The 12,794-nt window shown below is 42.4% G+C and overlaps 1 protein-coding gene across 1 annotated transcript in view; it reads right to left on the bottom strand.

Annotated features, from left to right (window-relative positions):
- The window catches only part of TMC5 (transmembrane channel like 5), a 51,257-nt gene that overhangs the window by 15,555 nt on the left and 22,908 nt on the right, over positions 1 to 12,794 (bottom strand). The window contains exons 10-13 of the mRNA XM_065919285.1: positions 9,904 to 10,055; positions 4,945 to 5,023; positions 3,631 to 3,728; positions 630 to 725 (exon numbers count right to left, since the gene is read on the bottom strand). Coding sequence (XP_065775357.1) covers positions 630 to 725; positions 3,631 to 3,728; positions 4,945 to 5,023; positions 9,904 to 10,055 — 425 coding nt within the window. The remainder of the gene's footprint in view (positions 1 to 629; positions 726 to 3,630; positions 3,729 to 4,944; positions 5,024 to 9,903; positions 10,056 to 12,794) is intronic.

The following is a 12,794-nucleotide window of genomic DNA, read 5'->3' as shown; positions in this document are numbered from 1 at the left end:
GAGTTTACGTATAACTTGCCCAGTGGCATCCTGTTCACTGGGTAAAAGGACTTTGTAAACTGTCCAGTAGCCAGGGGCGTCCTGGCAGTAAGCAATTGCACCACCTAAACGACACAAAGAAAAAGTCTTCACCACCTCCGAAAATAAGCTCATTGACATTACTGAGTTATTTGCAGATAGCCAAATCACCCAGGGCAACTTTAAAGAGTTGGAAAATAAGGCGCTTTACAGTTGTATGGCCTATTTGAGATTGCAGAGCAGATTTCTTATATCACCTGACTTAATCGTCAACTAAGTCGAAGGCAGCTCTTATTATGTGCATTTGACAGATGAGGAGACTGAGGCTCAGAGAAGTTCAGTGACCTCAATGAGTAGAAGAGACAGCCCCACAATCCAAGTTTATCCAGATTGCCCTTCAGGTTGGGGTCCCTGCTCCGTGTCAATTCTTGGCTGAAATCCTCATAAAGGAAGAGAATATTCTGGGACCTGAATGCATCGTCCTCAGACTGGCTAGATTTGGTATCACCTGTGCAGCTTTGAAAAACAACAAATTCTGGGCATTGCCACCAAAACTCCAAGTTCATAGTCAGGTGAGAACCACTGAGCAAACCAAAGATTTCAAAACTTACCACACCAGAGTTTGTGCATAGATGAGTTCTAACACATTTCTGGCAATGTCAAACTCCGGTAAGCCAAGACTTGTGATAAGCCGCGTCCCAATGATTCTGTGAAAATATGATAAAGTTAATACACAAACGATCAGTTGCCTCCTTCAAAAAATTCCCCACAATCAACAAAGGAGGACAAACTTTCGCCAGTTTGGAATAAAGTTATGACTACCCTTGCAAGTTTTTGAAAAGTTCCAAGTATGAGCATGTTTTAGAAGAAATAATTGAGGGGATCAAGGGAAAATGGAATTAACACAAATTAACACAAAGGATTCAAGTGGAGATACTGCTAAAGTGGTTCTAGAGAACATTATTTAAATTTTCCCACCTACTACTTAAACAGATAACTAATTATTAATAGGTTTACTAAAATAGGTATTTGCTGGGGTCCAGCCCCAGCAAGATCCAGGGGAACCCTCAGGATGAACGGCGTCGGCGAGAGAAGACACGAAAGAGCAGCCTTGATAGAGCCAAGTCTGCGAGGGAGAGAGAGAGAGAGAGAGAGACCAGACCAGGATATGCAGCAGAGTCTGGTAGTTGCTTTATTTTTCACCATCGCCTTTATACCCTAAGTTGGTACATTTCTAAGGGGGAGATAAGCACACAGACTTAGTTTAACATTATATTAGCTTGTCCTTCACGAAACCAGGTGTGCTCTGTATATTTTTGTTTATGAGAGTCTTTTCCATAGATTTTTTGTACATTATCTTTAGGCTTTGAGCTTAGCAGGAAACAGAAAAGTGGCAGTCTCATGATACAGCAGGTTGCAACATAATAGAAATACAATCCTGTTAACACAAGAGTCAGTCTTTTTGCAGAAGTCCTCAGCTAAATTTATCTAAAAAGTTTAACACACAAAGACTCTGCGGCTCTGGTGAGGCAGCCCCTGTTTAGCACTCCTGGTTAAAATTAACAATTATCTTATTGTTTTTACACTAGGGCTAAACTCTTATTTTTCTAGATCTCCAACTATATTAACAATAGTTTCCACTGCACAACCTCAGCACATTAACATCAATCAAACGTTGATCCAATAACAACTTTTAAAACAATATTTTTTGTATTCTCTAATAGGGCTTCCTCACCCCCCAAAGGGCTCTGTGCCTGTTAGGGCCTTTTTAAGGTTAATCTCTATGTATAATATCTTTTGGCCTTCAGGCCTGTTGACATTTTATGGCTTGCACCTGGTGCAACTTGAAGCAACTTCAGTAGCCGACCCTGTCTTTTTTGTGGTTAATCTATTTTCTTTCTATTAGGTGTCATCTCCATGGGCACTAGATAGGATTACATTTTTACAGAACAGAAATGCAAAGGATTGCAAAAACAGCAGATACGGCACAAAACAGGCTCTTAGTCTAAAAGTTAATTACCTGCAAGAAGTCACCAGCTAATCTCTATCTAAACTATTTTCTATTAGGCACATTTGTGGCTATAATATTTGTGGGGCTTTTCTCACCCCGCGGAGGGACCTATGTTTAATAGTTTCTTTTGTTAGCGTACTGTGCTTAGGATGTTTGGAACAATCACGAGCATTTTTTGCAATGAGAGCACACATTTATCAAACAAGCCAGAATGCCAGCGAAAGGGTTTGAATTGAAGCATTTCCTTCATCCCTGGCCCTTTCATAGGGTATCAGCGTCTATTAATTAGGGTTTTAAGTTGGTCCTCATTCAATGAAAGAGGAGGAGGAAAACTCTCAGCAGGCAACACAAGAATCTGCTACAGGGCAAACAAGAACAACAGCAGAAAAGGGGGGAGGATACAGGGTGGGGTAGAGGCCGAGGCCAGCCTGGAGGGTCCCTTATTCTAGACGGCCTTGCCTGCCCGTATTTTCTTCATGACCTCCCATAATGGCTCCTGGCAGGTATTATTTAAATGAGATTATTTAAATTACCCCACCTATTACCTTCTTTATACCACTGTTTGCTTTTAAATCTTTATTTCTTTTAAACCTTTATTTTAATATAGTTTAAATCTATATTTAAACTCACGCCTCTCAACCCAAATAAACTAAAAAATTCTCAACTTTCAGTTACTGCTATTGAGTTAATGGTGTTTCCCTGTTTTCTAAATCCACAAGGAGGAAACCTAGGTTGCCATTTATTCTGAAGACAGTTGAGACCACTTTGATTTTTTTTCATACAGAAGGATTGCCCAAAAAAAACCTGCCATAAAAGACAAACAAATAAAATAACAACAACAAAAACTTTCTCACCTTTATGTCCAGACTCTTGGACAGAGGTTGAACTAAACGTGAGTTAGGGGAGACTGAGGAAATTTGGCATTCAACCCACTGAGGAAGGAATCAGCATTATGTCAAGCCATCTTATTACCATGGCAGCTTGTGAAATACATAAATGTCTATTAGGAATGAGATGCTTATAATATTATTACAAAATAAATGCATAAATAAATGAGGACCATACATGAGCCAATGATGATATTGCCCCAATCCTGCACACTTGGGGTCTAAATTAAAAATTAACACAGCAATTAAATTCAGTAAAAACAATGAGATAAATCTATAGGTACAAACATGCAAAGATGACAAGGAATTCTCACTATACAAATTCCATAGCAGTTTTGCAACTTAGCACGCACACATGCACACACACACAAAACAGGATGTGCACAGAAAATCTGGAAGAATATACATACACTAGAAGACTAAAATGATCTATGGTAGATACGATTTCAAATGACTCACTTCTGTGTTTCATTTATAGAAGTTTCTTTCTTAGGAGCTTATAAAGGGCCAGTTGAACTAAATGAAATTTGACAGCAGAACTGTCAAGGTGAAATTTCAGTTAATTCAGAAGAAAACAATATTCCTAAGGACAATAGGCAGACTTAGGACAATGAACACTTAGAATACAGAAGGAACCATACTTCCTGCTCAGCCAATGCTATGGCTCTGGTTACAACAGCAGGTACTAATTACTCAAGACAGACAAATATTTACCTTCTCAGAAACTCCCCCAGAAAGGAATCAGCTAAAGAGAACACAAAATCCATCAGAAGGAGTCGGTAGATTTCTTGGCCAATGAGGGTTTCCCAACACTGGAAAGCAAAGGCAAACAGGAGTTGGGATGTGGGAGGAGGCTGTTGCCATCTGTTCCTGCCCCCCGCCCCCCCCTCGAGCCTTGGAGTGTGCAGAAAATCAGACCCACTCCCATCAGAAATGCATCTCTAGACTGAGTTTATTTTTGAATGTTTATTATCTTTCTGTGCGCCTTCTTTCTCCATTAAGGCTTGCCCTCCTCATGTACCCAGACTTTCCCATCTCACTATCTCTCCTCCTTAACACTTTTCATCTTTGTCCTATGCCCTCTGGATCCTGTTTTTTTAAGCCAGGAAGAGCAGGAGGTATCAATGGCTAATAATGCCTCCATTCCTTTTGCTTATTAACCTTGTGAAAAATCAACATCTTTTAAATTTTTTTAAAATTTTACTTTTATTTATACTTTCTCTGACAAGTTTCTTTTCTTTATTTATAGTGAAGCTTCTGATTTATATCTTTTTTTCTCTGTCTAAAGGACTTCTTTAAACCTTTCTTGTTTGGAAGGTCTGCTGGAAGTGATTTCCCGCAGTATTTGTTTTTCTGAGAAAGTCTTTATTTCTGTTTCACTTTTGAGAGATAATTTAACCAGATATGGAAATCTTGATTGGTTTATTTTTTATTTCAACACTTAAGAATTGTCCTAGACCCTCAAAAAATAATTTTTGAGTACTATGAAAAGTAACCCCCTACATTTTCCTATTCTTTATCCTCTATAGGTAAAGTTTTAAAAAATATTCTAGTTTTTTTAAGGCTTACTCTTTGTTGTTAGTTTTCTGTGATGCTATCTGGTGTGCCAAGTTGGAGTTTTTTTAATTTTTAATTTAATTTACTTTTTTCTTTGGGTGTTCTCTTGTTCAGTGTTCTTTGAGCTTCCGGTTTCTATGATTTGCAGTCTTTCAATAATTTTAAAATAATTTGTATCTTCTTGATTAAGAAAGTGGCCTAGAGGTGTAGCATATTGGCACAAACAGGAAGGTTGAAATGGTTAGTTTTTGGAGTTAGTTACTTCTGTAGGAAGCCCAAGGATGGATGAAGGATGGAAGGGTAAATGGATGGATGGATGGATAGATGAATCGAGGGGTAAGTAGATGGACAGATGGTTGGGGAAAATAACATGGTATCTACTGTAACATCATAGGCAGAAACTGTGGAGAAACTCAATTCCTCCCTGATAGTCAAAGCCAAGCTGAAAGCCAAACGGCATAGAAATCTTACCTCTTCACTATTCAGGGCCACAATCTTGAGCCAATAGTAACACAGAATTCCAATGATTGATATTTTCAGAAAGATATTTCTAAAAAATGAAGAGAAAACAACTATCATTACTTGCATGGCCGTCATGGGAGATGTTTGCTAGTATTTCATTTGGGGCACTTGGTAGGATGGAAGTTCCTGCCCCCTGTAGTTATGCGCTTTGAGTTGTTCAATTGTGCCCAGCTCTTTGCGACCCCATGAACTGCAGCCCACCAGGCTCCTCTGTCCATGGGGGTTCTCCAGGCAAGAATACTGGAGTGGGTTGCCATTTTCTCCTCCAGGGAAACTTCCCAACCCAAGGATTGAACCCAGGTCTCCCATGTTGCAGGCAGATTCTTTACTCTCTGAGCCACCAGGGAAGCCCCCTGTGGTTTGGGGGGGGAGGGGGCGTGCATATGGCTAGTCCTGGCAAATGAGCTGTGAGCATAAACAATGCGTGTCACCCTGTGTCACTTCTAGACTAGAGTATTTAAATGCCAGTGAGACTTACCATCTTCCCTCCAGAATGACAATCAGCCTGAATCCCTGAGTAACTAACATAAGCAGAATTTCCCTGCCAATCCACAAGGGTGTGCAACATGAACAAGAAATAAATACTTGTGGTCTAAACCACTGTGAGTGTGGAGTGGGGATGGGGGTTGCACGGATGTTTGTTACCACAATTTAACCTTGTTTATTCTGACTGATACACTCTCTTTTGGGCATATTCAAACTATCTGATTTCACTTCTCACTGTAATAGTAGTATACATACATACTGTTCATCAGGTGCCACCAGGGACAGTAAACATGCTACACACTTTATCGAATCATCCCTCTTAATCATTCCAGCTCTATCAGGTAGATAGTATTTTATGCCTATCTTACTGATGAGGAAACTGAAGCACAGAGAGATGAAATAACTTGTACAAGATCACATGGATTGCTTAGGGGCATGACAAAGGTTGAAAACAAGGACCACCTGATTTAACAGCCTGAGTTCTTAAACCTAGTCACTTTGTCTAAATCAATAACCGCTAGTTTTAAGAGGTCTTCAGCATTGATGTGCCAAGAACCATGTACCACTACACCAGTCGTTTTCAAAGTATAGTCCCCAGACCAGCACTATCATCTGTAATCTTGTTAGAAAGGCAAATTTTCTGGCCCTCTCCCAGATCTTCTGAATCAGACACTCTGGTATAGGGTCCAGCAATCCCTCCAGGCAATTCTGGTGCAGGTTAAAGGTTGAGAACCATTAGACAAAACAACACAGTGAAGGAAAGGACAGGATTTGCCTTTTTCAACACTAGATCCCAAATCTCTTACCCATGCCTAGCCTCTAGTAGACTCTCAATATCTACTGGATTAATGCCTTACTGTACAGTGATATTATCATTTATGATAAGAAATATGCATTTGGTCTTCTTGTCCTTTTCTGGCACTGAGCTCCTAAAACCTTTGGAATTTCCTAAGTGAGGAGAGCTATCAAGGTGTCTTTTGTTATATTAATGTGACTGTTGGGAAGCCCCTACGTCTACTAAGGTAAGGGCCTGGTTGCTGTGACAACCAATCCTGTGATTTAGAGGATCTGAACTCAGCGTGCCTATTGCAGACTCCAGGGAGGAGAGAGGGGCTGGAGATTGAATTTATTGGGCTTCTCTGATGGCTCAGTGGGTAAAGAATCTGCCTGCAATGCAGGAGACATGGGTTTGATCCCTGAGTTGGGAAGATCCCCTGGAGGAGGGTAGGGCAACCCACTCCAGTATTCTTGTCTGGAGAATCCCCATAGACAGAGAAGCCTGGCAGGCTACAGTCTGTAGGGTTGCAAAGAGTCAGACACAACTGAGCTACTAATTACAGGACAGAACCAGTGGCCATTTAATCAGCCACGCATATGTGATGAAGCCTTCACAAAAACTCAAAAGGAGGGGGGTTCAGTGAGGCTTATTGACAGGATGGTATTTGGGAGACAAAATCTCAGAAAGGGCAAGGAAGCTCCACATTCCACAGACTTTGCCCTACACATCTCTTCTACCTGGCTGTTCTTGGGTTATAGCTTTTTATAATAAAGCAGTAATCTCATAAGTAAAGTGTTTCCCTGAGTCATGTGAGCTGTTCTAGCAAATTCTCAAACCTGAGGAGGGGGTTATTGGAATCTCCTATCTGTAGTTGGTTGGTCAGAAGCCCAGGGGACAATGTGGATTTGTGACTGGTACCAGAAGAGGAGGTGGGGGCAATCCTGTGGGGCTGAGCCTTACCCTGTGGGATTCTGACACTACCTTCAGGTACATAGTGTCAGAGTTGAATGAAACTGGAGGACACCCATCTGCGTGTATTGGAGAGTGGCTTGGTGGTGTGGGAAAACCCCACAGGTCAGAACTGGTGTCAGAACTTAAATACATTAACTGCAGTGTAACTCCAGGTTAAATCTATTTCTGAGCTTTCTTATTTTCTCTGCATATGGAGAAGATTTTTAATATTATGTGAAGCAATACATAGGGCTAATATATATTAAAAGATAATGAATTTCTCTTGGGATCAGAAAAATGCAAATTAAATAAAGTGATTAGATCAAAATGACACGCTGAGCATTGGAGCCTATTACCTATCATACTGAACCTATCACCTCTACATTCAAATACTATTGAAATTATTAAAAAAAGTCAAAAGCTAAAAGATCCATAAAGCAGTGGGAAATAAAAAAGTCATCATGAACAGACCAGAAATATAGAGGAATTTATGGAAAATAGAAAGCAGAAAGAAAAGACACAAGGATTAAAATATGAAAAGGGGTCAGTGAAGAAGACTGGAGAAAACCCAATTTAAAACAAATTTGGGAGGACTGCCTCAGAGGTGGTGGTAGTTCTGAAGACACCTGGAACTTAGAGACAGCAGATACAAAGGGTCTGGAAAGAACAAAGGGGTGATTGTTTGGTGATGCCAGATGTCAGAAGCCCTCAAAGCCATACCTGTAGACCTCAGAAGATGTGGTTAGAATATGGAGTCCCTGGCCCATGCAAATCCACATTCAAATAGAAAGGCAAAATTTAAAATATGTGGGAACCTGGAAGTACTTAAAAAGTTGACCATCCCAAGATCTACTCTAAAATAACATCTTATCTTCTCTCACAAAAGGGGGACATTGTAAGTAGGATACGTTTAACAGACCCTGGTGAGCAGAGAAGTCAGTGTGCTGCTGAACTGTACACTGAAAATGGTTTAAATTTTTTTTAAACCACAATAAAAAATATCCCAATTGTTTCTAACCATTGAGAGGAGGCACCCAGAGGTGTAGTGTGGGTAGGAAGGAAGGCTTTCTAAAATTATTTTCTTCAGGAAAATAATACTTGTATCTATATGTGCTCAGTGGCTCTGTCATGTCCGACTCTGCAACCCTAAGAGCTGTAGCCCATCCGGCTCCTCCATCCATGGAAATTTCCAGGCAAGAATATATTGGAGTGGAGTGCCATTTCCTACATGTCCTTGAGGAAAGGTGTGGCAACCCACTCCAGTATCCTTGCCTGGAGAATCCCATGGACAGAGAAGCCTGATGGGCTACCATCCATAGGGTTGCAAAGAATCAGACATGAATATGGTGACTTAGCATGCACACATCATCTTCTATTCCTTACGTTTCATAACTCTTCAAATAAAAATGAACTCTGGACCTATCTATCTAATACATATATAGATAACTCTAAACATTAACCTGAAGTCAGTCAACATTTTCTGTGAAGGGCCAGACAGTAAATATTTTTGGCCTTGCAAACCATACAGTTTGTGTCCCAATTCTGCAGTTGTAGCAGGAAAGGAGTCATAGGCGATATGTCACCAGTGGACAAGGTTGCATTCCAATGAGACTTTATTTATGAAAATGGGAGGCAGGCTGGGCCTGCAGGCTGTTGTTTGCCAACTCCTGATCTAAAATAACAAGTGTGTGTGTGTGTGTGTGTGTGTGTGTTTTAAAATATGCTTGTTACAAATTCAAGGGTAATAGAAAGGTTTAAGATTTGTATGAAGAAACTATAAGCATAAACATAAGTATAGATGTGTTATTCCAGGAAGAAGGAATGGCCAGTGGAAAGGTGCTGAGCTGGGCATACAGTTTGTGGACAATGAGAAGGCGAGTGAGGCTGGGGTCACTGAGGAAGGGGAAAGAGGTAGAAAATAAAACTGAAGAACTGACCAGGAGCCAGATCTCAGAGGCAATGGTAAAGTAAGGACTCTGAAATTGATCAGTACAAAAAAGTCAATCTGGTAGTTAGGCCTCATCACTATAAACACCACCATAACCAGGAAATTGTCAGGGTACTAGCCAAGAAGAAGCAATAAAGAAAACAATTTGGGTAGCTTTATACTTTTTCAAGACTGTGGGGTCACCTCTAGCTCATACAATGCCTTTCTGGGGATCACAAAAAGGGATCCTTTCCCAGCCAATTAATCACCAAAAACATCCCCTCAACTTCAACTTCCCCCTCCAACCAACCATTTAGATGGTTAAATGACAGAAATGAACCTGTTCCTCTTGGCTGATTCAGTGGGTACTTAGCCTCATAGTCAGACTCATGGGAACTCTGGATGATCAGTTCCCACATGATGTCTTAGCCAAGAACATTTGTGCAGTGCACAACCTACTCACCCATACATCTCATAACAGAACCATGCTCCTCAAGCTGGCAGCAAGATAAGCCATTACTGGGAAAGCTTATCTGGGAAAGATAAGCCATTACTTTAAACAAAGGGCAGGTGTACCCAATTATTGTATTTCTTTGGGGCTCTTTGGATTTTATGACTAGTAACTCATACCATAAAAACATAATCTATTCTTGAAATTCTTTCTGGAAAACAGAACTTTGATACTTAAGTGTAACCCTTTCTAGTTTCCATCCCACTTCCCTCCGTGAAAATGGAGGCTGGAGTAAGGAGTAACAACCATACCTACCGGATCAGGAGGGTATAGACTTCGTGCCTCGGCATCTCGTAGCGCTCCACCAGCCTGAACATGGAGTAGAAGCGAGGCACAACCAGGTTGATGCAGGACACAACGAAAGGCAGTAAAAGCACTGCCCCAGGGTTACTGTGGTTCGCCAGGAACTGCAGGGGATGGAGGGATAGAATCAAGTTACTGACTGTACATTGGGCCCCTCTCTGCCTGACTCAGAAGATCCCCCAAGGTGAGAAAACCCCAGAAGTAGCTCCTCTGAGGTTAACTATTAAAGTACCACTTACCAAGCACTTGCCCTCTGCCGAGAATTACTCACATGATGCTTTAATTCCCACTATAGCCCAATAGGTGGGTGTTAATAGACTTAACTGATAGACAATCTGAGGCTGAGAAAGGCAAAGATGCTTGCCCAGGGTTCCCCAGCTAGGAATTGGCAGATTTGAACCCAGGTCTATCAGACTCAGGGACCTATGGCCCAACAGCCATTCTGTGACTTTACTTTCCTCACCAAGAGGTGTGGAAACATGAGAATGTGCTCCAGGCTGCTGGAATAAAAGCTCAAGCTATCAAAGCTACGACACAAGGGAATTTCTCCTCCGCTCTCCTGCGTGCCCTTGTTCATTTCATCAATGAAATGAACATTTGCCTGTCCTCGGGTGCTGAATCAGGGGCAAGGGGAGCCTCTGCTAGCCCATGCTGCTCTTTTCTATGTGGGTCAGAGGGGTGCCCCTGCCTTTGTGTGGACACCACCCTGGCATTTGGCTGGAGTGAAGCCTATGCCGCCCCTCTACCAGGCACTCTCGGGGTAAGAGATTCTAGTGGATTTGTCTGATGCCTGAAAGTTCCCCTACTTCCCACCCTGAAGCCTGACAATGCCTCTACTTACCTCTGGATAGTTTTGAAAACACCACTTGCACTTTTGCAGTATCTTTGGAGCCAGAGTAACTTAGGGTCAAATGCTGCATCCCTCCCTGTGCTTATAAGCTGAAGCTTTGGAACCACAAGCATAGCTTCTCTGAGCCTCTTTCCTAGTCTGCCTGATGGGGAGATTATCATACAACTCACAGAGACACTGTAAGAATTAAGTAAGACCACATAAGGGGCTTCCCTGGTAGCTCAGTTGGTAAAGAATCCTCCTGCAGTGCAGGAGACCCAAGTTCGATTCCTGGGTTGGGAAGATCTGCTGGAGAAAGGATAGGCTACCCACTCCACTATTCTTGACTTCTCTGGTGGCTCAGCTGGTAAAGAATCCATCTGCAATGTGGGAGAACTGGGTTCAGTTCCTGGGTTGGGAAGATCCCTTGGAGAAGGGAAAGGCTACCCAGTCCAGTACTCTGGCCTAGAGAATTCCATGAACTGCATAATCCGTGGGGTTGCAAAGAGTCAGACATGACTGAGCCACTTTCACTTTCAAATAACGAAAGGCCCAGCTGCAGAGATGCTAAATGACATGGCTGGGGGCACCATTCATGTGAAATTGTAGCTGCCAATGAATGTGCCTCTTCGAGCTGTGCAGAGGGTTGATCCCGCCTGGCACAGATGTTCAAACAATGGGAATGACTCTTCTCCTCCTTCACTCTCTCCATCACTTCAGGTGAGTGTGAAGAAAACCTCTGGAGTCAAGGAGAAACTCGGAAGTCTTCTTTATACGTATAGCTGCCCTGCCACACCTTCCAACCCAGGCAGACAGTGCCAGGCCCTGGAGCACTGGGACTCAGGATCATCTTTGAGGGCAAATCTTAATATGAACCCTTAGGTTTGTATCATTTCACACCCATTTCTTACTGGCTCCTCCTCCATTGGGTTGAGCACCTACTATGTACCAGGAGCTGGGCCAGGTGCCTGGTTATTCTTTTGAAGAAACAAGTGCATCAACAAGCATTTTCAAGGCTGCATGTGACAAGCGCACGGGGAAAGACTGCAGAGTCAGGCGCACCTAACTCAATCTAGTAAGGGAGGTGATGGTGAGAAAAGATTTCCTGGAGGACGTGTCACTCATGCTGAGGTCTAGCGGGAGAAAAGGAGGAGTTTGCCAGATGAAGGGGAGGGGCGGCAGTGTAGAATGAACTGCGTGGTTCCCATCTAGAGATAAGGGAAAACATGGCGTGTTCAGGGAACTAGGGCCACATCATTTAGTGTTGCTGGTGTGGTATATAGCTGGTCGTGGGGTATTGAGGCTAAAGATGTGGGCAGGGGCCACATCACAAAAGATCTATCAATCATGCCATGGAGGGTAGGTTTTATATTTAGAGTACTGGGAAGACAATAAACAAAGAGACACAATCAGACCAACCTGTACCACAATTCCAGGGGTCTGCAAGATCAGCTACAATTAGCCCCATTTCTAGAAGAGAAGCTGAAATGCACAGAGAAACAGTACTTTGTCCACCCAGCTAATTAGTCTCAGAGTTCATAGCATTAAAAAAAAAAAGTCAACATTCCTTTATCACCCACAGTACCAGGTACTAAGTAGACTCTTCACATAACTTTTCTCTAGTCCAGACCACTCACCTAACAAAGCAGGTATTGCAGTTTATAGGTAAGGAATCGGGGGCTTGGGAAGGCTAAAGTGAAGGTGTTAGTCACTCAATCGTGTCCGGCTCTTTGCGACCCCATGGACTGTAGCCTGCCAGGCTCCTCTATCCATGGGAATCTCCAGGCAAGAATACTGGAGTGGGTTGCCATTCCCTTCTCCAGGGGATCGTCCAGACCCACGGATCAAACCTCAGTCTCCTGCGTGGCCGGCAGATTCTTTACCATCTGAGCCACCAGCGAAGCCCATGGGAAGAGTAAATCACTAGCCAGATTCCACTGGTTCATAATATTTATTAAGTGTCTATTTGGTGTCAGAGAGGCATTAGGGATATAATAACAAAGGAGGACACCAG

This window comes from Muntiacus reevesi, chromosome 2 (assembly GCF_963930625.1).
Source record: "Muntiacus reevesi chromosome 2, mMunRee1.1, whole genome shotgun sequence".
Classification (NCBI taxonomy): Eukaryota; Metazoa; Chordata; class Mammalia; order Artiodactyla; family Cervidae; genus Muntiacus; species Muntiacus reevesi.
The sequence above is the reverse complement of the archived record's forward strand: the minus strand, read 5'-3'. Positions and strand labels throughout refer to the sequence as shown.